The sequence below is a fragment of the Nanorana parkeri genome, unplaced genomic scaffold, assembly GCF_000935625.1.
Source record: "Nanorana parkeri isolate BGI_ZX_2015 unplaced genomic scaffold, ASM93562v1 scaffold1100, whole genome shotgun sequence".
Classification (NCBI taxonomy): Eukaryota; Metazoa; Chordata; class Amphibia; order Anura; family Dicroglossidae; genus Nanorana; species Nanorana parkeri.
The window spans coordinates 488,773-515,938 of record NW_017307368.1 but is presented as its reverse complement, the minus strand read 5'-3'; the positions used below and the strand labels follow the sequence as shown (position 1 = coordinate 515,938).

Below are 27,166 nucleotides of genomic sequence, written 5' to 3'. Positions count from 1 at the left end.
TTTGGTGTTACCCCATCCCCCCTCTGAAAAGTCGGGCATTCAGTCATGGAGAGCCCGACAGCTGCACGAGAGAGGAGTGGACCCGGCGGCATACCTTATCCGGGCGGATGGACGCCCCCTCCTCTCTTTGCCGGCATCCATTACCAAGATGGCTGCTGGCGGTTAAGTGCACGTGATGATGTCATACACGTGCATAATGATGTCCCGGCAGGTGACACCCAGCCTGGGGATGCCTCCTCTGATTCCAATGGTAAAAATTAGGCTAGCTCACAGCATTGCATTCTGTTCCAGAGCTTATTAAAAAAGGAAAGCACCAAAAATGCATGTAAACACACTGGAACGTGCTTAAAACCCAAGGAAAACCAAATGAGAAAAAAAACCCACACTGGAATGCATAAAAGACGCATCAAATACATGCATGCATTTGCAGAAACTCTTCTAGATCTGGTCTGGAGATGGTGTGAACAAATCCCTTGGTGTATTTTGCGCTGTGCATTTTCATAAGTTTTTGTTTTTGCCAATGAAGGTGAAAATAACGCACAGGTTTATATCGGATAGGGGGTAAAGCGCATGAAAATGCACAACACCTTTCTTTTTTTGTGTGTCTCTTGAAATAGCGCACCAAAAGACACGCCTACACCTTTCTGAAAATCGCTGCATCATGTTGCATAGGTGTGAACGAGCACCGTAGAGAATAATGGAATTTCCGTTGGCGTGCATCGCGACATATCGCCCTAGTGTGACCGGGGGCTTCCCATTCTCCCAGATGGAATATGACATGTATGGGATGTTGCATAATTCTGATCCATGTAAACTGGTCACGTTGTATTCAGAGATTTGTTACAAGTAACATAAGAACGGATTTTAAAGGGGAAATGTGATGAGTAGAGCGTGTGGGACGAGAGCCGTAGAGGAGGGGCGCACTCCCCTCCCCCTCCAGTGACGGTCTCATAGGGAACCCTCTTCCCATCGTAGACCTATGGAGAACAGCCCCGACCTTCCCCTCACTCAATGCAGATGAGGCAGCCGGGCCAGCCAATAGCAGCGCGGCGTGGGCGGGGCCGTGGAGTCACATAGCGGATTGCAGAGAAATTTGGGAAAAGTTTTAGCAGAGAGAAGTTTGCAGCAATGCCCTTACTGAGTCCTCTGCCAGATCCCTATAGGAAGGAAAGCTAGGGGGGCAGGGAGGAAGGGGCTGAAGAAAGAAAGAGAGAAAGACTGTGCCCGAAAGGAGGAGGGGGGCTTTTCTTCTAACTGAAGGGGGGCAAAATGAGCCTGCTGTCAGCCATAGATACCACTGCTTCAGTCTACCAGCCTGCCCAGCTCCTCAACTGGGTCTATCTTTCCCTGCAAGACACTCATCAAGCCAGTGCCTTTGATGCCTTCAGACCAGAGTCCAGCAATGCCTCCCACCCTGATCTGAACAGCTACTCCAAGAGCCCCCCAGATCTCAACTCTTCCATCCACTCCAGCTATCTCAGCAACTTCCTGCAGCTCCAGAGGACTGAGGTGTGTCCCTTACATCCCCCATATCCCCCCCTTCCTTCTGTCTGTCACCAGAACTAACTGCTCACTTGATATAAACTGTATCCTTTTCTAATCTCTGCTTTTCTGTCCTGTCTCAATACATGTCATCTGCAAACTACTACTACGCCTCCCTTCCTTCTATTTGCTCCAGTGACTATAATCTACACCTATTTATATGTACAGTATTTAGTAAATCACCGTTTCTCTCATTGCATTGTTGATATTGAATGCTCAATGTAGCTTTTCAGCGTATCATAACATCAGCAAGTTGTATAAACTCTGAAAAGTTTTGCAAAACATCAGCACTTCCAATCACTGCTGCAAGGACTGATAGACCAGAAAGGGAGTTTTCCTTTTCAGTATAAATAAATGTCTTCCTTGTATATTCGGTGGATATTTGGTGTCAAATGTGCGCTGCCCTAGCAAGCTTTTTTTTAATGTGGCTCAATACAAAGAAGAGAAAAAGAAGCATTTTCTGCCTTGCCTAGCGAGTTTTATTTTAGGGCATCTGGCATTGGTCTGCGGAGAAAATTCCTTTATTTGCTTTAGATCAGCCAGAGTCCAGGGAAGTGTAAGGATAATATTGTTGACAGTGTGATTAACCCAGTCAGCGCCAAAACGACTTGGCAGGAGCTAACAAAAGCCTGCCCTGACAGCTGCTCTTGTAGACAAATGGTTACACAGATTTCCCTTTGAGTGATCCCAGACAGTAATATCTATCCAGGGCCTGCAACGAAAAGAAAGAAAGAAAATTCCATCAGCTTTATCCAAGCGTGCTATAAAAGTTTTAATAACAATTTAAGGTTTTCTTTTTTTTTTTTTTTTTTGCATGCAAACTTCAAAGTATTCCCGGAATATGAATCTCCCAGACTGCTTTCAAAAACAAACTTTCCATCCAAATATTCTTAAGGAACATTAAAAATGTCGGGCAGTAGTGCATTCGGAGGTCAGCTGTTCATCAGAACAGCAAGATCCGACTTCCAAGATATGCTCCACATGTATATAATTATTCCAACCAGAAATGGCAGAGAAATCTTATTGTGGGTTCAATTTATGGATTTGTTGTGCAGAATCTCGGCCTCTGAAGCTGCCTATACACAGGAAGAGATCTTTGCTTTTGGCTTGCTGGATAGATAGTGTAAGGGCCAATAAAAGTCCAATTTAAAATCTTAAATCAAAAGGAAGGTTGGGAATATTTATCCAGTTCCCTCTTGTTCTACATTGTGATGTTAGCACTAGGCCTTGTGTTATTTCTTATAGCTTATGTGGTGATCTTATGATGTACCGCAAATGGTGAGTGAAAGAAGAATCGTTGTACGATCGGTCAATTTGCAAAGGTTTAACCTAAAAAGTCTGTTATCTAACATGAAGGGGCTTTCTGCTTGCAGCAAAAGCCACCTTTGATTACAGGCTGCAGAGTTATAGCAAACATTTTTCCCTGCCACAGAGAGCAGGGAGATCCCTCCCATGGTGTGAAAAGTGCAGATGGGTGCTATCATATCCTGTTCTTAGCTGCTTATGTATCATTATGTGTTACAGTGGACAGAAGCAAAACAATTACATGTATGCTGCATAACACAGCAGTTTTTGTTTTTCTGAGCCCCTCCTCCCCTGGGTTACATAGTTTTATTATTTGTTAATCCTGCTGATAGATCAATTGATTTACCTTTAACAGGGTGACAACGTTGTTCATTCTGCAGTTTAATCAATGCAGTGTTGTCAGGGTAGTTTTAGATGGGCATGTAATCTTAAGCTGTCCATACATAAAGATGAGCTAAGGCTAGATGCACATGGCCAGCAAAGGGAGGCCGCCTGTGACGATCACTAAAATCCTTGTTGCTGAAGCTACTGTTGAAAGCACACACAGCGCCCACGAACACCAGCAGCAGCTGTCAGGTGTGTACTCTGTACAAATCAATGGTCTGGGGTGCCACTGCCTCTGACCAACCCTGGCTGCAACTGTGTGCTTCCAGGAAATGCATTTCTGGCCAGACACAAACTGGCTGCAGCTAATCGGCTAGTTTGTATGTGGCCATAGCACTGAGTCCAGCTGTGTCAAGAGGTGGGGTTTAGCCACCTCTGAACACCGCAAAGTAGCCACCCCAGATGGCTTGTGTGAATGTAGCTTAAGTAAGCTACAAACAAATGAAAGCCCCCCATTCAGCGAACACTTTTTAGGCAGTTAAAACATTCGTTTTTTTTTTCTTTTGATAAAGGGCTTAAACTGGGGATGGCCAAACTGTGGCCCTCCAGCTGTGGTGGAACTACGAATCCCATGAGGCTTTGCAAGATTCTCACAGCCACAGACATGACTCCCGGAGAGATATGCTTCATGGGATTTGTTGTTTCACCACAGCTGGAGGGCAGGAGTTTGGCCATCCCTGGAACAATATGAATAAAAGTGACCATTGTAAGCCCCCCCATCAGTATAAGCTCTGATTCACATCTAAGCGTTTTGTAGCTTGAAGCTGAAAGCTCCAAAACCCTCAACAACTAAAATCCTATACTTTTAATTCTACATATGAGCACTCAGGCGCCTGGAGAGTGATGCCTGACACTCAAAAAGGCATATGAGCGTTTTTGGCCCTATAAAAGTCAATGGAAGCGCCAGAGAAATGCCTGAAAATTAGCATTTTTCAACTTTTTCCAACCAAACCTTCTTTCAAGCAAAAAAAAATGCTCAAGCCTGAATATGCCTGGAAAAACATGTAAAAAAAAAGCACTCAAAAATCTAAAAATAGGGGTGAATGCAGCTTAATAGTTTGTCCCAACCCATGGAAGTGTAAATCTTGCTGGACAGATTGGTCTGTAAAGGTGGTTAAAATGTAAATGAAGGCCTGTGGAATAAGAAAGGGAAATCATTCACTAAATACTATCCTTACATTTAATAATCTCATACAGTTATCAGAATACAATATCTCTCACTATAGTAGGCCTTCATAGGGGTTTGATATGCTGTGCAGATGGCTCCTAGGAATTCGATGTCATGTATGCAGTAAACCAGTGATAATCTATTACTCTATCTTCATCATATCATATACCCTCTCTTTCTATAAGCAATCTTACATGGATCTCATTTAGTAACTTTTGAATAGCGTTTGGTTTGTCTTTAGTTTAGAAACAACTGTTTGGTTGTCTCAGGTTGTACTCTGGTCTGGTCACACCTCTGCACCTTCCTGTACGTTTTCTCGCCCTTGGATATAAGTACATTGCATATCTAACACTGTGAGGTCAATGTTGCCATTCACACTTCAGCATCTGCGTAACTCTGCAATAAACAAAGCCTTGCATGCGGCAGTTTTAGGAAGTTGGATGTGGGGTGATGTAAAAGGCATCCTGTGACAGCAGGGCCTGGAAAACAGCAGGTCAGGTTTCCAGTGCTAAGATGTGAACAGGGCCGTAGAGCTTATGTGTACCAGTGAATAGTCATCTTCTACAAGCTTGATGTCGGGTACTTTTATGCTCAGTTACACTTCAGTGGGGTATAACTGAGTCACTCGTATCATGGGTACCGACCATACGGATGACACATAGCTTTGTCTAGTGAAGTGCAATGGCGTTGCAACCTACACTGCATGTGCCTGAGTGACTGCATTCACAGCAGGGTAGAGGGTATATAAGAGCAGGCAGTATCATGTTCCCTCTGAAGACAGCCATTTGCCTGTGTATGTGAGCCCTGAATGTAAAATCTTGAATGACAGCTCAGTTCTGTGTAGTAAGCCTGACGCAGAGTTTTTTTTAATAGCAGGTTGGTAAATATTGAACTTGAGGGTGGTTAAACATAACATGGAATCAAACAAGCTATGCTGACCATATTTTTGTGTAATCAGGCCATTTTGTGGTGTTGCTGATTGGATGAAATTGTGGTGCAGTAAAATTGTATCTAAACCCAAGAACAAAAATGTAATACAGGGATAGGCAACTTTGGTGCTCCAGCTGTACTACTAAAAATCCCCTCATGCCTTTGGCTCATTATGGCTGAGGTTGTCAGAGTCTTGCAATGCTTCATGGGATATGTAGTTCCACAACGGTTTGCGTGCTGACGTTGCCTACCCCTGAAGTAATATATTGTGGTTTATCAGGCCCTAGATGTGGTAGCTGCATTCATTTTTCTTTTGGCCTCTTTTTTTATCTCACTTGGTGATCCTGCAAGTAACCCACTTCCTGTCCTTGGGTGACAATGACCCCTCACCGCACTTTATCTGTGAAGGGGCAGGGCTGTCACCTAAAGCTGGCCACAGACCTTACAACCATCGCAAGACTTTTGTCTTGCGATGGTTGTAAGGTAATTAAAAAAACGTACGATCTGCCTATCTTGGACAGGCAGGTTGTACTTGCGATAATCGCAAGCCCACCCCGCTGAGGGGCGGCTTCCGATGACCGCAATGCTGAACGGGCAGTGTGCGCTTGCGCACACCGGCCCGTGCGGCATTTGTCTTACGAACATGCCACACACCCGCAGACAATCGTACGATTCTCGGCGGGTTTTCGAACATGTTCCTAAGATAAAAGTCGTGCGACCTTACAGTAGCAGAGGTCACACGCCTTCCACACAACTTGCGATATTCGTACGATCGCGGGATTTCCCGGGATTATCGTACGATTATCGCAAGGTGTGTGGGCACCTTAAGGCAGCTTTCCTGATTTGGACTACAGACACCTCCTCCTCTTCTCATCACCATTGCCTAATGGTGCCAACAAAGTCACAAGGACATTGGCTTTCTGGCAGGATTTAACAGGTATTTTTCTGTGCTTGCAGAAAACGTACTTAGGCTGAAAAAGACAACTAATGCAGCCACCACATCTAAGGAGTGGTAAGCTGCAATATATTACAGTTTTCTTCTGGGATTTCGATATCCCAATTACTTGGATGCCTTCTTCTATGATCTATCTTTCCAATTAGGGGTAGGTATATGATTTGCTATGAAGACACACATACATTCATATTATAAACAATCTAATCATGCATACCAAGCAAAAAAAGCCTTCATGTCAGATGTGAATGATCTGATTCAAGAGTCGTGTAACTATTGTGAGCGTTAGAAGCTCAATTATATTGCTTCTAGTTATGAGTATAATGAATTAATGTATGTAAGGTCACACGCTGCTATTTGTGGACATTGACATAGAGATACATTGCGGTGAGGACACTATGATTATCTAATAGAGGATATGGAACAACTTTGCTTCCTAGGCCTTGATCATTTGCTAAGCAGCACTCGTTGCATTCTGAGCTGCTTCTAATGAAAGACTATCTAAACAAGAGTGAATAGAGCATACACATTGATAACTCCTCTTTAACACAACACATGATGCTGTCAGAATACAAATTACCCTTAACAGTTAAACTATTCAGTATTCCTGGTGTGCTGGAGAGTGGGGAGTGCACAGGGCTGCCCTAATGATACAGAAGGGGGATGGTCGGCATTTTATGTGCTAAGGGACTTTTGTACATGGTTTAATGTGGCCTGAACAAATACATCTCAGCCTTCCCATCTTTAACACGTTTGATACAAGAGGTGTTACAGTTCATTGGACAGCCTAATGGTAGCAGACATTTGTGAAGCCATCAAAATGGTAATGAATCCATCAAAGTCATTTAATATAAGTCAATTAGTGTGTCACTGCCAACTGATTTGTGCTACTAAATGGCAGGAGAGATTTGCCATCGATTAGTACAGAACGTTTGGAGTTTAAGTCATACCCTTTATGGGCTCACTTAACATATTAGAGATGCAAGCTTTGGGGATTCCTTTGAGCCCTTTGTTTGACTTTATACATTTCAGCCTGAAGAAGGGATCTAAGGAAGATGAGTTAAGATAGCCAATAAAGGGTTTAACTTAACTCCAAACTTTCTGTACTACTAATTGAGGAAAGCATTCCTGCCAATCAGGGGTGTAACTAGAAATCACAGGGCTCCATAGTTAAATTTTGTATGGGGCCCTGTGATTTCTGGTTACGTCCCTTGCAGAGCCTACCTGAGATCCCACACAGCCCACCTGAGAGTGATACTGGAGAGCCTATGGTGGGATCTGCAGGGTCTCAGGTGGGCTAGTCACACCCCTGCACACCTCTTACTTGTCAGCCCTGATCTGCTGTCAGCCTCCTCCACCCCCAGGCCCCGCCTCCTCCACTGCCGCCTGGCCTCCTTCTCCACAGCCGCCACCAGGCCCCGGCCTCCTCCACCAGAGCTGCTGGCTGTCACTGACTCAGCAGCGGCTGTCAGGAGGACCTCACCCCTGCACAGATCACTGACAGGTTGCCAGTGATCTGAACAGTGGCGCGCACCTCCTCAGAGCCGCCAGTGACAGCCAGCAGCCTGCAATGCCATATCGACTCTGGCGGCCTGCATGCCATCAGGATGACCCCTTTGTTCCTGGCCGGACCCCTGTGCCCTGCATCCCATAGTGGCTGCTTGGGTCGCTATGGCTATAGTTCTGCCACTGGTGCCAATGCTTTTAGTGTCATGTATTTCACCAACAATCAGTCACGATTACTTCTTCACCTTGTATTAAGTATATATGTTATACTTAATGTGACAGTAAACTCAGGAGTTACATCTTGAAAACGCGTTTAAGTACCCTAACTATTAATACAATTGTATTTTATTTGTGTATCACTCCGCTGTAGATTCTCAAATCATTTTTGAATATGTGCTGCAACTTTCCTTCCTTCTGGAGGGTGGCTACTATTGTTCACCATGTTTCCTGTGTGCGTTGTAAAGTAGCCACCGTTCCAAGCTCAATGCTGTGATGGACTACAATGTCAATACAAATTAGTAAACTAAATGGGAGATTGTAGTCCATTACAGGAGTGAGCTTGGAGTGGTGGCTACTTTACAACACGCACAGGGACCATGGGGAACAAAAGTAGCCACCCTCCAGAAGGACAGTGTTAGCATGAATTCAGAGATGATTTGAGGATCTACAGCCAAGTGATACACAAACAAGATACATTTTTGTTAATAGTTAAAGGAGAACTATGAGGTGAGTGAAAATCACTCATCCTCATAGTTAGAGCCGTCGTGTGACAATGAAACTGTCACACGTCGGCTCAATAGATCGGGAAGTGAGCGAACACATACCATAATTTGCTCACTTCTCGATCATCTCCCTGCAGAGAGCCGTGACTGTCAGTCAGTTAATGACTTGCCGGACGGCGCGCTCCCGCGCCGAGAATCAGGAACAGCTCGCACGGCCGCAAAGGATCTTGGGGCGGGCGCATGCGCAGTTCCGATTCTCGGCCGGGAGACGAGCAGAGACGCAAGGTAAGTCTATGGACGCATGCACCCACATGCAGACACCGCTGGATCGGAGGGACAGAGCAGTCAGCGGTGGATCGGAGAGCCGCCGCACCGCTGGAGGGACAGATGAAAACATCAGGATAGAAGAAGAAGATCGGAATAAGAGATATCATTTAAGGTAAGTGCTGACATTAACATTGGGGGGAGGGAAACATTTTTTTGACTTTAAAGTCACTTTAAAGCCAAATTCCAGGGGGAAAAAATTATCATTTACACATCACACTGGATGTGTAAATTGTCATTAAAAAGCTATGTGTTATGTACAGAGGACCCCTGTAAAGTATAAAAAATGAACTTGTAGCATTCCTGCTCCTGCACATAACGTTGAGCTTCAGGGCACTGTGGCCCATTCACAAAGTGCCTTATATTTTTTTAAGGAAACAAGGCATTCTGTGATTGGAAGAAGAGAGATGATGTCTCATCCCTGCCCCCTCCTCTCCTCCAGTCATTGAATGTCTTAGCAATAATGAGGAGGGGTGGGTGATGCCACTGGAGCTTCACTGCTCACATCTCTCCCTTTCCTCAGTGCCCAGAAGCTGGGCGTTGTGTGTAGATGGTGTGCTGTAAGGTAAGATTTTATACTTTACAGCAGCCCTCTACACATAACAACAGACAGCTTTTTCATGATATTTTATACACCCAGTGTGGTGTGTAAATGATAATTTTCCCCAGAGTGTGGCTTTTAGTATGTATGGTATAATTAAAGCTAAACTCTAAGAAGATATATACACTGAGTGGCCAGATTATTATGACTACCCCATCAGTACTTTGTTGGGCCACGAGATAACTCCACGAGATTACTTTGTTGGGCCGCATCGTGACTCCACGAGATGTTGAAAGGTGATGCGAGGAATCTGACACTGCACTGTTGCCCTTCTGTTGTCTTCTACCAGTCTTGCCACTCTCCGTTCTGCCCTAACATTGACTAGTCGCTGATGGCCACAATTTGCGCATTCAGACCCAGATTTTCGTCTGACAGTCCAGTCTTTAAACACTTTAACAACAGCTGCTCTTGAACATTTAACGAATTCTGCTGTTTTGCTGATACTCGCTCCATGGCTCCGAGCGCCAACAATCATCCCACGTTCAAAGGCTGTTAAATCGCGTTGTTTAGCCATATCTTCAGAAAAAAATCACCTACTGTCGTGGTAAACAACCTGCTTCCCTATTTATAATGGTCTGGCCCTCTAGCAACTTCAGCGCAAAATTATAGCTAATTATAGCTAATTTGCCTACAAACGTCAGGGGGTCATTAATTTATTATTATTATTAAACCGGAGTTCTATAACAACAACAATTTGCGCAGCACTTTACAATATAAGAGAGACATTACAGTTACAATACAAAACAAGACAAGTCGGTAAGGAGGGCCCTGCCCATGAGAGCTTACCATCTAAAAAATTGAATGCATTGCCCGATATTTGCTGACAGCGCAAAGTAGCACTGCAGCTGGGAAAGATCCCGACAATATTATCAGGATCCATCCCACTACCGCTGGAGGAACAGAGAGAGGGCAGGGGGGGAATCCCTGGCGCGAGCAGTGGCTGGCAGTTATCACTCACTGCAGGGAGAAGCCGTGAGCTGAGTGATCAGCGGTTTGTGATCACTCAGTTCTTGAGTTATAGAGCTGGCATGTGTCGGCTCTAACTATGGGGATGAGTGCATTTCACTCTCCCCATAGTTCTCCTTTAAGGAATATAGTGATGCCACCTCCATGCTCACATTCTGTTGATTGGACAATGATACACTGTTTAGTCATCAGCACTGTTTGCTCGGCTCTTTCCTCCTGTCAGCATGTTCCCTGTAAGTACAGTATATGCCGTATTCACACTGAGCGACATGAAAATCGCACGTTTTTTCACGCAATTTTATATGTGCGATATCGTGCGACTTGTCGCGCTAACATCGCACGACTTTTCGTATTGGGCTGTATGCAATCAGTAGCAAAATCGTCCGCACAAAAAAGGGTCATGTACAAGCGACAGGCTACAGGGACAAACTACAGGCGACATTGAGCTGTAAGATGTGAACAGCTCCATTGAAATGCATTGGACGAACTACATATTGCGCGGAAATATGCGCGATTTTGGAGTGGAAATTTGTGCGATAAACCGCTCAGTTTGAACGGGGACTATGTGTATGTAGCGGAGCCTAGTTGTTTGTTATTTCTGCCTCTCCCTCTCTGTCTGTTTGCTGGTTTGCATGAGATAACAGAAAGAAGATATTAAGATATATTCAGGTACTTATGCTAGTTGTATGTAAAATGTATTTAGTTAATTTAAAGGAATACACAACCTAAATAAAGTGGTGTTTTTCTATGCCTATTTAAAGTTCAGCTTTAGTATATCAGCAGAATTGAATGTAAAAAGGCAGAGAAGGGATGTTAAGCTATTGTTGGCAATGCAGTAAACCAGAGGCGTGTCTAGGGACAAAAACCTTCCAGGGTTAAGCCTTAAAAGCTGACACTGTTCAAAGAAATCTAGGATAGCTAGTAACTATGGATTCATTTACAGCGGTGGTGGTGTTGGTACATATTTTTTGTATAGTACACTAGAATATTCAACTCAACATTGCAGGTGACCCTGTTATTGAATCCTCTGAATGATGCTAGACACCTAGGAATATGGTGAAAATAGAATATTCCAGATATATGGACTGTACTGAAGCACACATAGAAAAGAAACCTGTTCATGATCTGTCTGTTGGCTTCAGCCAAAACTAATATTGGAGCCAAGTTATGCCTGCTCAGTCCTCTTGATTTCCTTGCTCAGATCTGCCAGGAATAAGTGCCGAATCCAGCTAGAAAATGCTCAGTGAAGCCGACTCTCCATAGTTCAAGAATGAACTCATTTTATGGAGGCTCCATCAGTGATACAGCACTGGAATATTACAGGGAACTTAAAGTGACATTAAAGTCTAAAGCCCCCCCAGTGCTAAAGTAAGGATTTATTTTAAATGATACCTCTTAATCCGCTCTTCTTCTTTCCTGTAGTTTTTAGCTGTCCCTCCAGCGCTGGTGCGGGTCTCCAATTGCTGACTCCTCCTTCCTCCTCTTTGCTCATGTCCCACGGAGTCTGTGCGGGTGCACGCTGCTCCATATACTTACCTTGTGTCTCTCCTCGTCTCCTGGCCGAACATCTGAACTGCTCATGCGCCCGCCCCAAGATCCTTTTCAGATGTTCGGATGGGAGCGCACGGCGGAGACACAGGTAAGTATTAACCCTTTCAAAAAGTTTAATTTTTTTTAATCTTTTTGCATATATCTACTGCTTGCTAGCAGAGGCGTGTCCTGGGACAAAAACCTTCCTATTGGAAGGTTTCTACTATATGTCTACTGCTTACTAGCAGTAGATATATGCAAAAACAAATGAGGGTTTAATAACCCTTTAAGAATTGGTACATGAAGAGCCATATCTCATCCATTTAACTGTTGAAAACCCATGTGTGAAAGTTTCACAACAGTAACTGCTAGTTTCTTTTTCGCTGATTAGCTTATACTATGTTGAAAGATGACTTTGATTAATAGTAGAAGAGTCTCATGCATGAAAGCCTCTAGTCTTATGATCCAGACCTTCAGTACTCTCTGGGTAATTCCAATATTGGAGCTGTGTATAACCAAATGTCATGTGTGGCCAAGCTTTGTAGTGGAGCTGCTTTATTTAGCACAACCAAATTTCCAGGGACATTAAAAATATGTGATAAACATAGAGCAGTGTATTTCTCTGCCCCATTCAGTGCATCTAGTCTACTTTTTTAATGGGGTGCAGCAGAAGCTGCAGGCAACTATCATACTACAGCACAAGGGACATTGGTAGTAAATGGCATTGATATTCCAACAGAAGAAAAAAGTGGGGCTACTAAGCTGAACAAAGTCTGGAGTCTCCCCGGTTATTTCATGTGCTAAACCAACTACTATAACATCCTCTTTTTGGGGACTAACATAGACCTAAAATTGATATAAAAATCATAATACAGTTTAACATATGATGCGAAGATGTGCATCTGTGTACATATGTCTATACAAAACCCCTTTTATTAATAATAAATTGAGTGAAAAGCCAAAATTGCCCTGTCCGGCCTGACTATTTGGGGTATCCCAATCTCATACATCAAAAAAGTTTTCCTAAGAATAAAATATTAATAGTCTAATGGGGATAATCGTTAATCCAAATATTTCTTTTCCCTGCTACTGGCATATACTGGGATGCAAATGTATTTTAGGTGGTTCCTTTGTAACCATTAAACGAGATGTTCTTCCCGTGGAACACACTCATAAATTAGGACTCCTTGGCGGCCCTTCTGTAACAGCACTCTATCAACTGAGGACCATTCGAGCCAATCAATTATACGATGTTCATATATTTATTAGTAGTCCAGTGGACTCCAAGCCATTTGTAAAAACTTGAACAGTAGTTTCACTATGTGTGTGAGAGACTTCTGGATCCAACTGGAATTCTGATCTCATGTATATCTTATGTGTGAACCTATAAATCATCCGGTCCACTGTGGTTGTGTCCCGTGTTCACATCAGTATTCATGGCCCAAGTTCATGAATGTTCATATATAGTTAATCAAAAAGACTCCACTTCATCGTAATTTTGTCAATGCTATGTTCTAATAAATCATTGAAGAAATGATGAAAAGCTCATATTTCCTGGTGGCACCTTATATCACCTGGTGGAATAAATAGCCGGATTAATTATTAACCCCAGTAGATTTATTTACATTTCTCCATAAGGAAGCTTCTTTGATGCATGAGATCTAAAACTGTATCTAAGACCCCATTCACACCAGGGCGGCAGCGGTTCAGCGTGGTTTTGCGCGTTTTTTATGCACGTTGCAGCCCTTTTTACAGACATTTTCCGTTCATATGCAATAGCGTTTAAAGGTGTGTTTTCAGCACGTTTCTCAGCTCTCAGCTGCAAAAACGTGCAAAACAAAAGTGCAAAAACGCGATGCTTGGAGCATTTCCATTAAAGTCAATGGAGCAAAACCGGCTGATAAGTGCCTCAAAAGAAGCTCAGGGACTATTTCAAACACCAGGCGTATTTCTCTGCACGATTCAGCGCGTTTGCGTGAACGGCCCCTATAGCAATGCATGGACCCTTATCATGCGTTTCTGCATGGAAAAAAACGCACAACGAAACGCCCTGGTGTGAACGGGGCCTTAGATCATATTATGGTTTTCATTAAAAAATGTGGCTCTGGGATAGTCCCTAAAAAGGTGAGGTCATAGCAGTTGACTGTGTTTTGTAAATGGCATTCTTACCATCCAAGAATGGGAACCCCATCTCATATGAGTGGGTTCCTTAGTTATCTTCTGTCATCTTCCCAGTATTTCCTATTAGGGTTCCCCTCATCTTCTCATTAAGCTTGGAATTTTTCCGGTTTTTGCATTCTTTATTTAAGAAATAAAATTTTAACATTTATGCCAAAAGTGAGGTGATTTTTATGACATAGGGTGAACCTTGAGTGCAGTCTAACCTCTGCTCCTAAGCTTTCTTGTAATGAGCATTGCACATCTATGTGGAGACTATTTCCATATGCTATTCTAGTACCTGTGTTACCTTATTAGGATGGTAAACAGAACCGAGAAGGTGGGTTTGATTTCATCTCCTTTTCTTCTACTTTAGGCTTACAACTAGCACAATACCCTTTTCTCCTCTTCGCACATCTTGGTGTACCTCTTCTAGGTGATAATTAAGATTGACAAAGACTGGTTTAGAAAAGTTTTTTCATGGATTAAGAAATACATAAAACCAACCCCACTTTTTTTTTAGCTTTGGATAGTTGTAAGGGATTAGAACATCTGTTGGGTTTTATCAGTCACAATAATTTGTAGGGATGCACCGATACCAAGTACAGTACTCGGTACAAGTACAAGTACCGATACTTTTCAAGCTCCAAGACTATACTAGAGAAAAATTCAAAAATTAGGAGGCAGCTGTCATTTGTAAGGAGCACATGGAGCTCTTGGGATTTGTACATCTGTTTTAATGTATGATTTTGTTTTTATAAATATAAATAAAGGGATGCACCAATACCAGTTTTGCGAGTACGAGTACTGGTACTTGCCGAGTACTTACAAGTACGAGTACTGATACATTTTTGTTTATTGTCATGTGACAGTTTTTCTAAAACAATACAGACTAATGATTTCAGGACAGTGGTGGAGCACCAGAGCCAGGTCCCAGCTGCAACCGCTGCAACCCTGGTAGTTCTCATGAAAATGCCAAGTATCGGCATTGGTACTCGAAAAGTATCTGTGCATCCCTATTTGTATACATTTTTTTGAAACAAGGATTAAACAACAAAAGCACCCATGCAGGGGCACAGTAATATCCAACATTACATGATGCACGTTAATGAACAGTAAAGAGATTACAATGAATGGAAAAGTTAACCACAGTGGAAGTAGGGTATCATCTAGCCCAGGGATGGCCAAACTCCGGCCCTCCAGCTGTGTTGAAACTGCAAATCCCATGAAGCATCTCTCTCCGGGAGTCATGTCTGTGGCTGCGAGAATCTAGGAAAGCCTCATGGGATTGGTAGTTCCACCACAGCTGGAGGGCCGCAGTTTGGCCATCCATGATCTAGCCCATGGGTAGGCAACCTTGGCTCTCAAGCCGTGCTGAAACTACCAATCCCATCATGCTTCTGCCTCTCGGAGTCATGCCTGTGGCTTGCAATGCCTTATGGCATTTGTAGTTTCAGCACAGCTGGAGAGCCAAGGTTGCCTACCCCTGATCTAGACGTTTCAGACAGAAGATGACTGCCAGTCCTCCAGAGACATCGCATCGGTTTTATAGCACACAACCAAGGAAAGCGGAAGAAAACAGAAAATTCACATAAATACAGCCGGCTCCGCCCAGTTATTATTGTATATTGACAGATCAGCGCCCCCAGGTCATTTGGGGAGACTGATCTGTCATTACAACTAGGTGGAGCCAGCCGTGAAATGATCCCCCGCCCCAGCTGTCATTTGCAGGCCGAACGGCCAGCCTTCGGCAGACCGTTCGCCCCGCTTCGGCTGTCACTTCGGCTTCGCCCCACTTCGCCGTGCTTCGGCTGTCACTTCGGCTGCTGTACGGGCTATAGTGACTAGGCGGCCAAAGAGAGCCGAAGGATCACCCGAAGCTACGGCTGGATCCTTCAGTTCTTTAGTGAATAACCCTTTAAATGATTCTGTTAGCCTTCTAATCCAAACAACCCTTTCAGACACTGTGCAATGTCCTGACCAGCTATTTTTCTCCGCTGCAGTCAGTTCAGTACAGCTTGGTCAAGGCTGCGATTGAATAATAAAGCAACAGCAGTTCACTAATAACATCATCTCTCCGCTGTCTCCTCCATTGAGAAAACAAGCAAAGGTCTGTGCAGTGATTGGCTAACCTCTTTCTCAATCTGAATACAAGTCATTTTTACAAATAATTTTTTTAGAGAATAATAGATAAAAGGAAAGGACCAGAGCCCAAAATTACATCGTTTTCATAACTTGGTTTATTCAAAAGAGGTTTTCATGATATTTGAAGCTATTTGTGTAGATATTGTAGGAGATTAGCCGAACAGAACATGCTTACAGGGAACTTGTCAAATGAAAATATGGAAGCTGCTGGTACTGATCTTTCCTTGTTGCTTAGCTGTCTTGGTTATACTTTAGTATCAATAGTTTAGAGCACCGTTTCTCAACCTTTTTTTCATAGCACCTTTTTAAAAGTATGTGAACTCTCGAGGCACCCCAGTCTAAAATGTATAAAGCGTAAATGTAAAAATGTAAAAAACAATCTGTGGCTCCTCCAAAATCCAAACCAGACCCTTATCCCTGTTAGGGGTCTGGTATGGATTTCATAGGGGACACCCCTGCAAAAAAACCCACAAAAAATGGGGTTCTTCCTTGACATCACAGCAGCAAAACGTTTCCCAGCGCACTCACCAGCTAGTAAGCATAAAAACTTGTCTCACCGCTAAGGTTAAAAACAGAGGTTTAGATACACGTCTTCTGCAGAAAATGTGAAAGCCGCACAGCCGCGCCAAGGCACCTCCATATAGTGCGGTCCTAACTCTAAACTATGAGGTTCTCCATCTTGGAGCACATGTGGCAAAAGATCAAATTGGGTGCAGGTTTGTCAGGAGGAAGCCCAACCTCTCTTAAACGCACAGGGCCCTACAAAGGACCCCACACATCACAACGGCAGCTGAGGCCCCCCATGCGTCACTGCACCAAATCAGTCAAGCAAAACAAATGGCAAACACACTGTTTTGCTTCATGGACATCAGAGTTCCCCCATTGAAATCAGAAGCCCCCTTTACATCAGAATCCCTCTCTTCCCCCACACTTGGACCTCCCCTTTACATTAGAGCCCCATCTTTCACATCAGAACGCCCTTAACATCAGGATCCCACTTCAGATTAGTTACCACGTTACATCAGTGTCACCCCTTCACATCAGAGTTTCCCAATTACATCAGAGTTGCCCCTTCAAATCAGGAGTCCCCTTCAGATCAGAGTTATCTCATTATATCAAAGTTACCCCTTCACATCAGAAGCCTCCCTGCACCATGGAAAGACATGATGCTGTGTGGAGATTGTGAGATCCCTGAGGAAGCCAGAAGGTAGCCCAGGGTTCCATTGCACCCTTTTTGCGAAAGGCTAGTATAGAACTTCTACATTTTCTGACTTTGGCTACATGCTTGTTCAAAATACTAAAGCCAGACACAGCCAGGCAACCAACAAAAGGTGTACTTTAAAGGCAAGGTGGCAAAGCAAGCAGTTTTATTCCCCATTACACAGCTGAGGTCCTATAATGCCAGTCAGAAAGCTATCAACTGTTGTGTTCTTGTGCTTTTATTAAGTGATAGGTTGCAAAATTGCACTGAATGTCATATCATAGGTGTAACTATTGGCGGTTGTCACGTTGTCACATGGGCTTCTGATGGACACTACAAATGGCCATGCCAACATGCATTGCACAGGCACATTCCACTGTTTTCACCATTTAGAAAGCTGCCCTGATAAATACTACGCAGCCACTGATGGTGTGCATGCTGACATGAAGAGGTTGGAAAGAGGCTTACAGGGGATCCGCAGCACCGACATGCAAGAAAGAATGAAAAATGTAATTCAGTTAGGGATCACATGTCTTTTAAACAGAAACTCAAAGATGAATACCAAGGCAAGTGTATATAATATGCCGTAATGTCTTTTTTACTCTCCAAGTGTAATTGGTCAGTAGTGACAAAGAATCTTGAACAATTACTTGAAGCTCTTCTTCTATGCAATCATAGTACAGTCATTTTGGAGCACCCACTTACAGCTGTGGCTTACGATGTGTCTGGTGATGCTGGTACTATATTGGTGCATACTGTTCAACTCATCACTGGCATGTTAGGCCTCATAACTGTGCACCGGGTAGTGACAATAACAGATGCCCGGCTGGCTGTGTTAAATTAAGAGGTGACCTAGCATAGGCAAAAATAGAAACAGATTAATAACTGATTGCATTGCAAGCTGCAAAAATACTCCAGGCTTCAGATGGAGAGTATACATATTTAACTCAGCGGCAGCTTGAAACATTCCATTCATCTGGGAACTTGATTATTTGTGTTCATATTTGGGTGAAAAAAAAGATAAGTGAGGAATTTTGGCTACTACAAATTGGTTATCGCAATCCTCCCAGCGCCTTGCTATAGGCAAATAATTGATGTTCGGTAGGAATAATTACACTGTTTCAGAACACAATCCAACTATTTAGTATATCTGGCAAAACAAATATTTTACATCCTTCTGTTTTTGTAAATCCATTGCTGTGTAAGATATACTGTATATTACTGTATATAAAAGCCAGTTTACTGCGCAAGGAAAAGAAGTGAAGTGTTAAAACATTCCTCCAACAGCCTGTGAAACAAACATGTTTGTTCTATTATTCATGTATAATTTTTTTTGTGTCCTGCCCAGCAGTGGGGATTTAGCCCTTGCTGTACATCATTTAGGAATGTGGTTGTTTTATTAGTCACTGAGTGGTAGTGACCTTACTTGCTGACATCACTTCCTTAAAGTGACACTAAACTCAATAGTTAAGGTACTTGAATGCATTTTTAAGATTTAACTCCTAACAAAAATGCATCTTATTTGTGTATCACTTGGCTGTAGATCCTCAAATAATCTCTGAATTGGTGCTGACACTGTCCTTCCTTCTGGAGGGTGGCTACTTTTGTTGTCCATGGTCCGTGTGTGTGTTATAAAGTAGCCACAGCTCCAAGCTTGCTCCTGTGAAGGGCTACAATCTCATGCTTAGTTTACTAATATGTATTGAGATTGTAGCCCATCACAGGAGTGAGCTTGGACTGGTGGCTACTTTACAACACACACAGGGACCATGGGGAACAAAAGAAGCCATCCTCCAGAAGGATGGACGGTGTCAGCACCAATTCAGAGATTATTTGAGCTGAGTGATGCATAAATAACATACTTTTTTGTCAATAGATAAGGTACTTGAATGTATTTTTAAGGTTTAAAGGAGAACTATGGGTTAACCCTTTTATCCCATAGTTCTCTTAAGGGTCACAGGAGGACATATACTAACGTCCTCCCCTGATCCAAAGCTGAGTATGTAGCTCGCTATATACTGAGAGCGCAGCAGCCGGGACGGATCTTGACAATACTGTCGAGATCCACCCAGCTAGCTGAGTGACAGCTGGCTCTGTCTGTCTAGAGGCAGAGCCAGCTGTACCCGCCCCTCCCCCATCCGTTCCTGCAGTCAGCGCTGGAGGATCAGAGAGGTGAGGGGGAATCCCTGCGAGGAGCCGTGACTGAAAGTCATCACTCTCTGCAGGGAGATGATCGGGAAGTGAGCGATTTGATGTATGTGTTCACTCACGCCCCGATCTATAGAGCTGACGTGAAAGACACTTTGTATATTTTTATCAGGTAATTATGAAAAGTAAGTTCGTTGCATATTTGATTCCATATTTGATTTATGTATCAGTTCAGGCTTTAAAATTGCTCACTTTGTAACTTACAGAAATACATATTCAGTCTCTCTCGCCTCTTTAAGGCCCCTTTCACATGAGAGGTCCGATCGAGTTCGCCTGTCAGTCTTTCAGCCGGTTCCAATCGGAAGCTCTATGCAAATCTATGGGTAGCCGTGTGTAAATGGACGAGCATCCATTTACACCCAGTTAGCCCCGGCTAGGTCCGGAAAAACAAACTGATTCAAGATCTGTATTGACAGACCGGATCATGCCGGACTGGGGGAAATCTGATGTAAATGGACACATGTCTGTTTACATCCCATAAACAGATATAGGGTCTGGCAGTTTCAGTTTTTTCCTCCATTGCAAGAGGGAAGAAAAAACTGTACAGACACGGATGTCACAGCGGTGACTTCCTCTCCGTACTGCTGTGATCAAGAGAGGATCTGTTAACGGGTTCTCTGCTGACACGCTCGTCTGAAAGTGACCTAACGTGTGTTTGCTCCTTTTAACTTATAAGCTCTCCTACAGAGTTCTCTTACCTAATGTTACTTGTATTTGTGCTGCATTGTGTTCTTATAAACCCTGAATATCCTAACGGCTAAACATGTTTAGCAATATAAACAATAACAATCGGTAATCATCAAGACTATTGTGCTGACCTGTCATTTTTTGGCTGATGTAATGAAGCTGACTTGTTAAAGGAATAAAGACAGTTCAATTAGCAAAGTGAATGCTCCCTTGTGCTCCCAGATGACATCCGTTTAAATGAAACACCTTGGCTGGAGCTAGGATTGTGACACAGCTAACTATGTCAATGCGTGTATGTACGTAGGAGGTTATGTTATGTTATGTTATGTAAAAAGCCATGCCTGTCAGTTTTATGTATTTTATCTATATTATTCACAATTATGCAAATAAAATCAATCAATTACGGTTATTGCTACAAATTTTGCTGCAGCCAGCGATTTGCTAATTGTTATGGCTCTTTGAACAAAAGCGCTACATTTTTTTCTAATAATATTTTTCGGGTCCGTGTATCATATTTGAATGTTAGCATCTTTATAAAACCTATTGCAGATTTATTGAGACCCTTGTATGGATTTTCTATTTTTTTTATCTGGGTAATCAAAGGGAACTCGACTTCACATACTTACCGTACTAAGTCAGTCAATTTTCACTTTCCAAAATAAATATTCTTTCCTTTAGTAAATGAACCCTGATGTCTCATAGGTTTCTTAATATGTTCTTTAGGGCCCATCCATATCACTGCAGTTTGCCTGCCATTTGGGCTCATTGTTAGGGTGATTAAAGTGCAGATAACTTTCTTAGAAAGATGTTTTGATAGATATTACATGCTGCAGTGCATGAACTAATGGCTCTTTTACAGTGTTATGAGTTCTTGAATGGAAGTGGTGAAAAAAATTAGGGATAAAAACTTCAAGGTGCACTCCAATAAAAACTGAAAGGCCTGAGGTACATTCAGAGATTGTTATTAGTGATGGGCCGAACAGGCCCGATTTCGGTTCGAATTTGAACTTTACAACATCCAAAAAGTTTGAACTTGAACTCAATGCAAGCCTATGGGGGGTAGAACTTTCAAAAACAATTGTCCCCTTTTAAGAAGGCTTATATGTAAATTATTGGCCATAAAGGTTCATTTAAAGGTTAACAATAAAAATGAAAAATTCCTTTAAATATCGTGCCTGGAGGGTACCCTTATACTGCCTGTGAAGTGGCAAATCTGTACAATGTATAGAACCTGCTGCAGCAAAACTGACAATTGTAAAGAAAAAAAAAAGATATATATTTTAAAGCGTGCGGTTCCCCCTCCCAAACAATACAAGACCCTTTAGGTCTGGTAGGAATGTTAGGAGGGACCCCACTTAAAAAAAGAAAGCCTGGGGTTCCCCCCAAAAGTCATACCAGACCCTTAAGGTCATACCAGACCCTTAAGGCACCAGACCCTTAAAGTCATACCAGACCCTTAAGGCACTGGGAGGCTGCGGTTCCCCTTCCCAAACAATACAAGACCCTTTAGGGTCCCTTGTATAGGGTTAGGAGGGACCCCACTTTAAAAAAAAAGCATGGGTTCCCCCAAAAGTTATACCAGAGCCTGGAAAAGTACCTTGTCCCCGCGACGATGGGGCGTTGGTTGTGGGGGTGCGGGCAGGGGGGTTATTCACAACAGGGTACCCCTTTTATAAAGGGGCACCCAAATGCACCCCCCCTTAAATAAAAGTTTTACAAAAGAGGCAAGCCTTTTTTTTAAAAACCCTTTATTTGAAAATATAAACAAAAGACAAGTTTTTGACAAGTCTTTTATTAAACCCCCCCCCAAAAAAAATGATCCACCCACGTAATCCAGCGTCAATCACGACGTCCAACTGTTTACAGTTGTAAGCCCCCCCGCCACAAAAACATGCCTATAAAAGTCTTAAATGAAACAATTCTGTTTTTATTACATATGTTATTTTATACTCAGTGGTGTCATCATTGGCCCTCTGTGCTTCTCTGTGCAATGCAGGCAATTCTTGGTTGGTGGTAGGGGCCTTAAAGGAGAACTATGAGATGAGTGATTTCCACTCACCTCATAGTTCTAGCCGACCTGTGACAATGAGACTGTCACAGGTCGGCTCAGTAGATCGGGAGGTGAGCGAACACATACTCTCTGAAAGGGGGAGGGGCTGGATTCCCCTCTCCCCGCTCCGATCTGCCAGCGCTGACTGGCGGAACGGACGGGGAAGGGGGCGGGTACAGCTGGCTCTGCCTCTAGATATGCAGAGCCAGCTGTCACTCACGCAGCTGGGCGGATCCCGCCATCTAAGACGGGATCCGCTCCGGCTGCGGCGTCTCAGTATACCGCGAGCAGTAGCTCGCGGTATACTGAGCTTAGGGTAGTTTGTGTCCTAGTTTGCTAGTTTGTGTCCTCCCGTTACCCTAAGGAGAATTATGGTGAAAAACACTGACCCCATAGTTCTCCTTTAAGGGAAATGTACGTAGCTGTCTGGGAACCTCACAGCACCCTGCCTATGTTCTACTCTCAGGAGTCCTCAGCCCTGATGTAAGCAGTGAGCTGGCTGTTAGGATGAGATATGCAGGAAATGACTTGCTGCAGCTTCTAATCCATGCTGTGGGTGAAGAGAGTTCAGAGTATGTAATTTCAGTACAGGAGAGGAGCCTGTATGACTGTGTAAGTCTGAAGTGGAGGATGGAGTTCAGTCTTAACTTCCTATCCTATAGATAGAACAGGAAGTGAGGGGAAATCTCTCCAAAGTGTGCTAAATCCCCTCTTAGACAGTTGTCACCAGAGCAATTGACAAGACTGAAAGGTTTCCCCTTTATTCCTTTTTAATGACAACTTACATTTTTAAATGTTCTCTCACTTCCAGTCTCGGTAACAGTATTTGGTTAACAGGACAAACAAATTGGGGGAATTTCCCCAGCAGGGCCATGGACAGTAGTTAAACCTGATAGAGGTTCTAACCTCTCACCACTAAGTTTTGACCTCAGATAGACTTTATACTGGCAATAGTTTATCAAGGAAAGAAAAACAGGAAATCTAGGCGCTGACACAGCTTTTCCTTGTGTTTGTGATACATTTGAAGAGTGTTTTCATATTTTTTTTCAAACATGATTTTTCAAAGATGATTTAAAATAATGCAGTAGAATGTTAATCTGGAAGTATGTCTGTGGTCATTTATTTCCGTGTCTTTCAGAGAACAAAAACACGTTTCTATATAAGATTTGTATCAACATTTGACAACAAAACACTGGTAAACCCAAAGTGAAAACCCAACTCACAGCAAAACCCTTCCATTAACTTTGGTTTTGAGTGGGAGAAGTGTAGACGTGTAGTAGGATAGGAAGTGAAAGGAAATCTCTCCAACAGGGACAAAGATAAAAGCAAAAACATTCTTAGCACAGTGAGAAAGGATTAGAACATCGGACAATGTTTTATTGCTATTTGTGCCTTCATTTCCTGGTGACCCCTGCACATCCCCTGTTCTATCGAAACCTCCAACTCCTCGAGATCTCCAACCATCTGACTTCCAGTTTACATAGACGTAAGAGGTTTGGCCGAGAAGGCTGTACTGCACATGCGCCACCTGCGAAATTTCCCTATACACATAATACACAGCAATAAACTATTAAAATGAACTAGGGTCAGACTAATCCAGCACGTTATTAAGCAACGACATATTGAGCGGGGCAACTCAGATTAATAAATTGCTGGATTCGTCTGACCCTAGTTCATTTTTAATAATTTATTGCTGTGTAGTATGTGTATAGGGAAATGCCGTGGGTGGCGTACGTGAAGTACAGCCTTCTCGGCCAAACCTCTTACTTCTAAGTAAACCGGAAGTCAGATGGTTGGAGATCTCAAGGAGTTGGAACTTTCGATAGAACATCCCCCATTTCTTATAGGAGTTTCACAGGAAGGAGTTGGACAGGATGTGAAGAAAAATGTCTCTAGTGGGGTCACAGCAGAAATAAACACTGAAATAAAATTGTTCTCTATTGTATCCAAAAGCAGTAGAAATGTGGCTAGTAGTAGGCTTTAAAGTGAACCTTTCACCTCCTTTCAGTAAACATCACCTCAGCTTGCAGCTCTGCATGCTTTTATGACATAATCTTACATTCATTAGTTAAACAAACATATTTTGCTTTTACTTACAGTTACTGTTTTTCCACTACCTGGTCCTCTTGGGCATTAGTGATGTAATGTGCCCAAGCTTTGCATCCTGGGAAGCTTACATCAGCAGAGCATTGCTGGGAATTCTCATCTGTAATCTCAGGAGATCTCAGGGAAAAGCATTTTCATCCCCTGAGATAATGTGCATGGTCACATGCCCTTGTCACATGTGTCAGAGTTCCAGGAAGTAAAGGGAGATGGATTAATCAAACCTTAGTAAAATTGACCGCTGTAAAAAGAATGGGGAGGAAAAGAAAAGAAAGGCATGCAAAGAATAAAATACTGGCAATTTTCTAGAAGTATGTGTTTGTAGATTGTCATTACTAAACATTTCCAAAGGCGTATTTGCGGCATTCGGCTATTTACTCACTGCTGTTCGGCATCTACGAAAATAGACCGAACAGCAGCGAGTAGCCTGCCGGAGGTTCGGCTTAGCCGATCCAGATGTTGGATCGGCTGAGTCGAACTCCTCCTGCACTTCGGGGGGGCCGAACATGCTGAGCATGTTCGGCCGCCCCGAAGCCACACGAAGCCACCCGATGTACGGCTGATTTCAGTCTGTGTATGGCTGAAATCAGCCTTACCAACCTGAAGTGAATAGCCGAACAGCGTTCGGCTCACTTCGTTAGTCACTCGGCTGCCTAGGGCAGCTTAGTGAATAGACCCCATAATATTTGCTCTGTGTGAACATATGAGTACAGCCACGGAGCCTGTCATTGATTTGTACAGACTGAGTGGCTGCAGTTAATCAAGAATACCTGTCCATACCCACCTCAGAAATGCGCTGCTCTGGGCGGTGTACAGCCATCAACAGCCATGCAAATGAGCCTCAAAGGCATTAAATTGTATGACAGATCTACTCAACTATCCCAACTTTGTAACAGTACCCAAATGTGCAGAGAAAGTGAGATAGATTACATCTGGGTCATTTAGCTAGTGGGCAGCCTCTTGCTCTATGTTAGCTGCCTTTGAGCGGGGCAACTCAGATTAATAAATTGCTGGATTCGTCTGACCCTAGTTCATTTTTAATAATTTATTGCTGTGTAGTATGTGTATAGGGAAATGCCGTGGGTGGCGTACGTGAAGTACAGCCTTCTCGGCCAAACCTCTTACTTCTAAGTAAACCGGAAGTCAGATGGTTGGAGATCTCAAGGAGTTGGAACTTTCGATAGAACATCCCCCATTTCTTATAGGAGTTTCACAGGAAGGAGTTGGACAGGATGTGAAGAAAAATGTCTCTAGTGGGGTCACAGCAGAAATAAACACTGAAATAAAATTGTTCTCTATTGTATCCAAAAGCAGTAGAAATGTGGCTAGTAGTAGGCTTTAAAGTGAACCTTTCACCTCCTTTCAGTAAACATCACCTCAGCTTGCAGCTCTGCATGCTTTTATGACATAATCTTACATTCATTAGTTAAACAAACATATTTTGCTTTTACTTACAGTTACTGTTTTTCCACTACCTGGTCCTCTTGGGCATTAGTGATGTAATGTGCCCAAGCTTTGCATCCTGGGAAGCTTACATCAGCAGAGCATTGCTGGGAATTCTCATCTGTAATCTCAGGAGATCTCAGGGAAAAGCATTTTCATCCCCTGAGATAATGTGCATGGTCACATGCCCTTGTCACATGTGTCAGAGTTCCAGGAAGTAAAGGGAGATGGATTAATCAAACCTTAGTAAAATTGACCGCTGTAAAAAGAATGGGGAGGAAAAGAAAAGAAAGGCATGCAAAGAATAAAATACTGGCAATTTTCTAGAAGTATGTGTTTGTAGATTGTCATTACTAAACATTTCCAAAGGCGTATTTGCGGCATTCGGCTATTTACTCACTGCTGTTCGGCATCTACGAAAATAGACCGAACAGCAGCGAGTAGCCTGCCGGAGGTTCGGCTTAGCCGATCCAGATGTTGGATCGGCTGAGTCGAACTCCTCCTGCACTTCGGGGGGGCCGAACATGCTGAGCATGTTCGGCCGCCCCGAAGCCACACGAAGCCACCCGATGTACGGCTGATTTCAGTCTGTGTATGGCTGAAATCAGCCTTACCAACCTGAAGTGAATAGCCGAACAGCGTTCGGCTCACTTCGTTAGTCACTCGGCTGCCTAGGGCAGCTTAGTGAATAGACCCCATAATATTTGCTCTGTGTGAACATATGAGTACAGCCACGGAGCCTGTCATTGATTTGTACAGACTGAGTGGCTGCAGTTAATCAAGAATACCTGTCCATACCCACCTCAGAAATGCGCTGCTCTGGGCGGTGTACAGCCATCAACAGCCATGCAAATGAGCCTCAAAGGCATTAAATTGTATGACAGATCTACTCAACTATCCCAACTTTGTAACAGTACCCAAATGTGCAGAGAAAGTGAGATAGATTACATCTGGGTCATTTAGCTAGTGGGCAGCCTCTTGCTCTATGTTAGCTGCCATTTTGACAAAAAGGAACAATGCAAACAAGTAGAGAGTTCATGTCCAGGAAAAAGTCAGGCTAAAACTAACAGTAGCTAGTAACAGGATGACACATGCTTCCCAATGATAAGTCATAGAGACAAAATGATTACATGTTGCAGAGCTAGAGACTGGCCATCAATGTGGAAAATATGAAAATGTTTCATCAGATCAATAAACATACAGAAATCCCCTTTTTTAAAACAACAATACAAAATGTTATTA

The 27,166-nt window shown here is 43.2% G+C and overlaps 1 protein-coding gene across 1 annotated transcript in view; it reads left to right on the top strand.

The window, feature by feature from the left end:
• Nucleotides 1–1,263: 1,263 nt before the first annotated feature.
• Nucleotides 1,264–27,166, top strand: part of ZCCHC24 (zinc finger CCHC-type containing 24) — a 96,541-nt gene continuing 70,638 nt past the window's right edge. Inside the window, exon 1 of the mRNA XM_018567826.1 lies at nt 1,264–1,509. Within this exon, the coding sequence (XP_018423328.1) occupies nt 1,270–1,509 (240 nt within the window). The 5' untranslated portion in view covers nt 1,264–1,269. The remainder of the gene's footprint in view (nt 1,510–27,166) is intronic.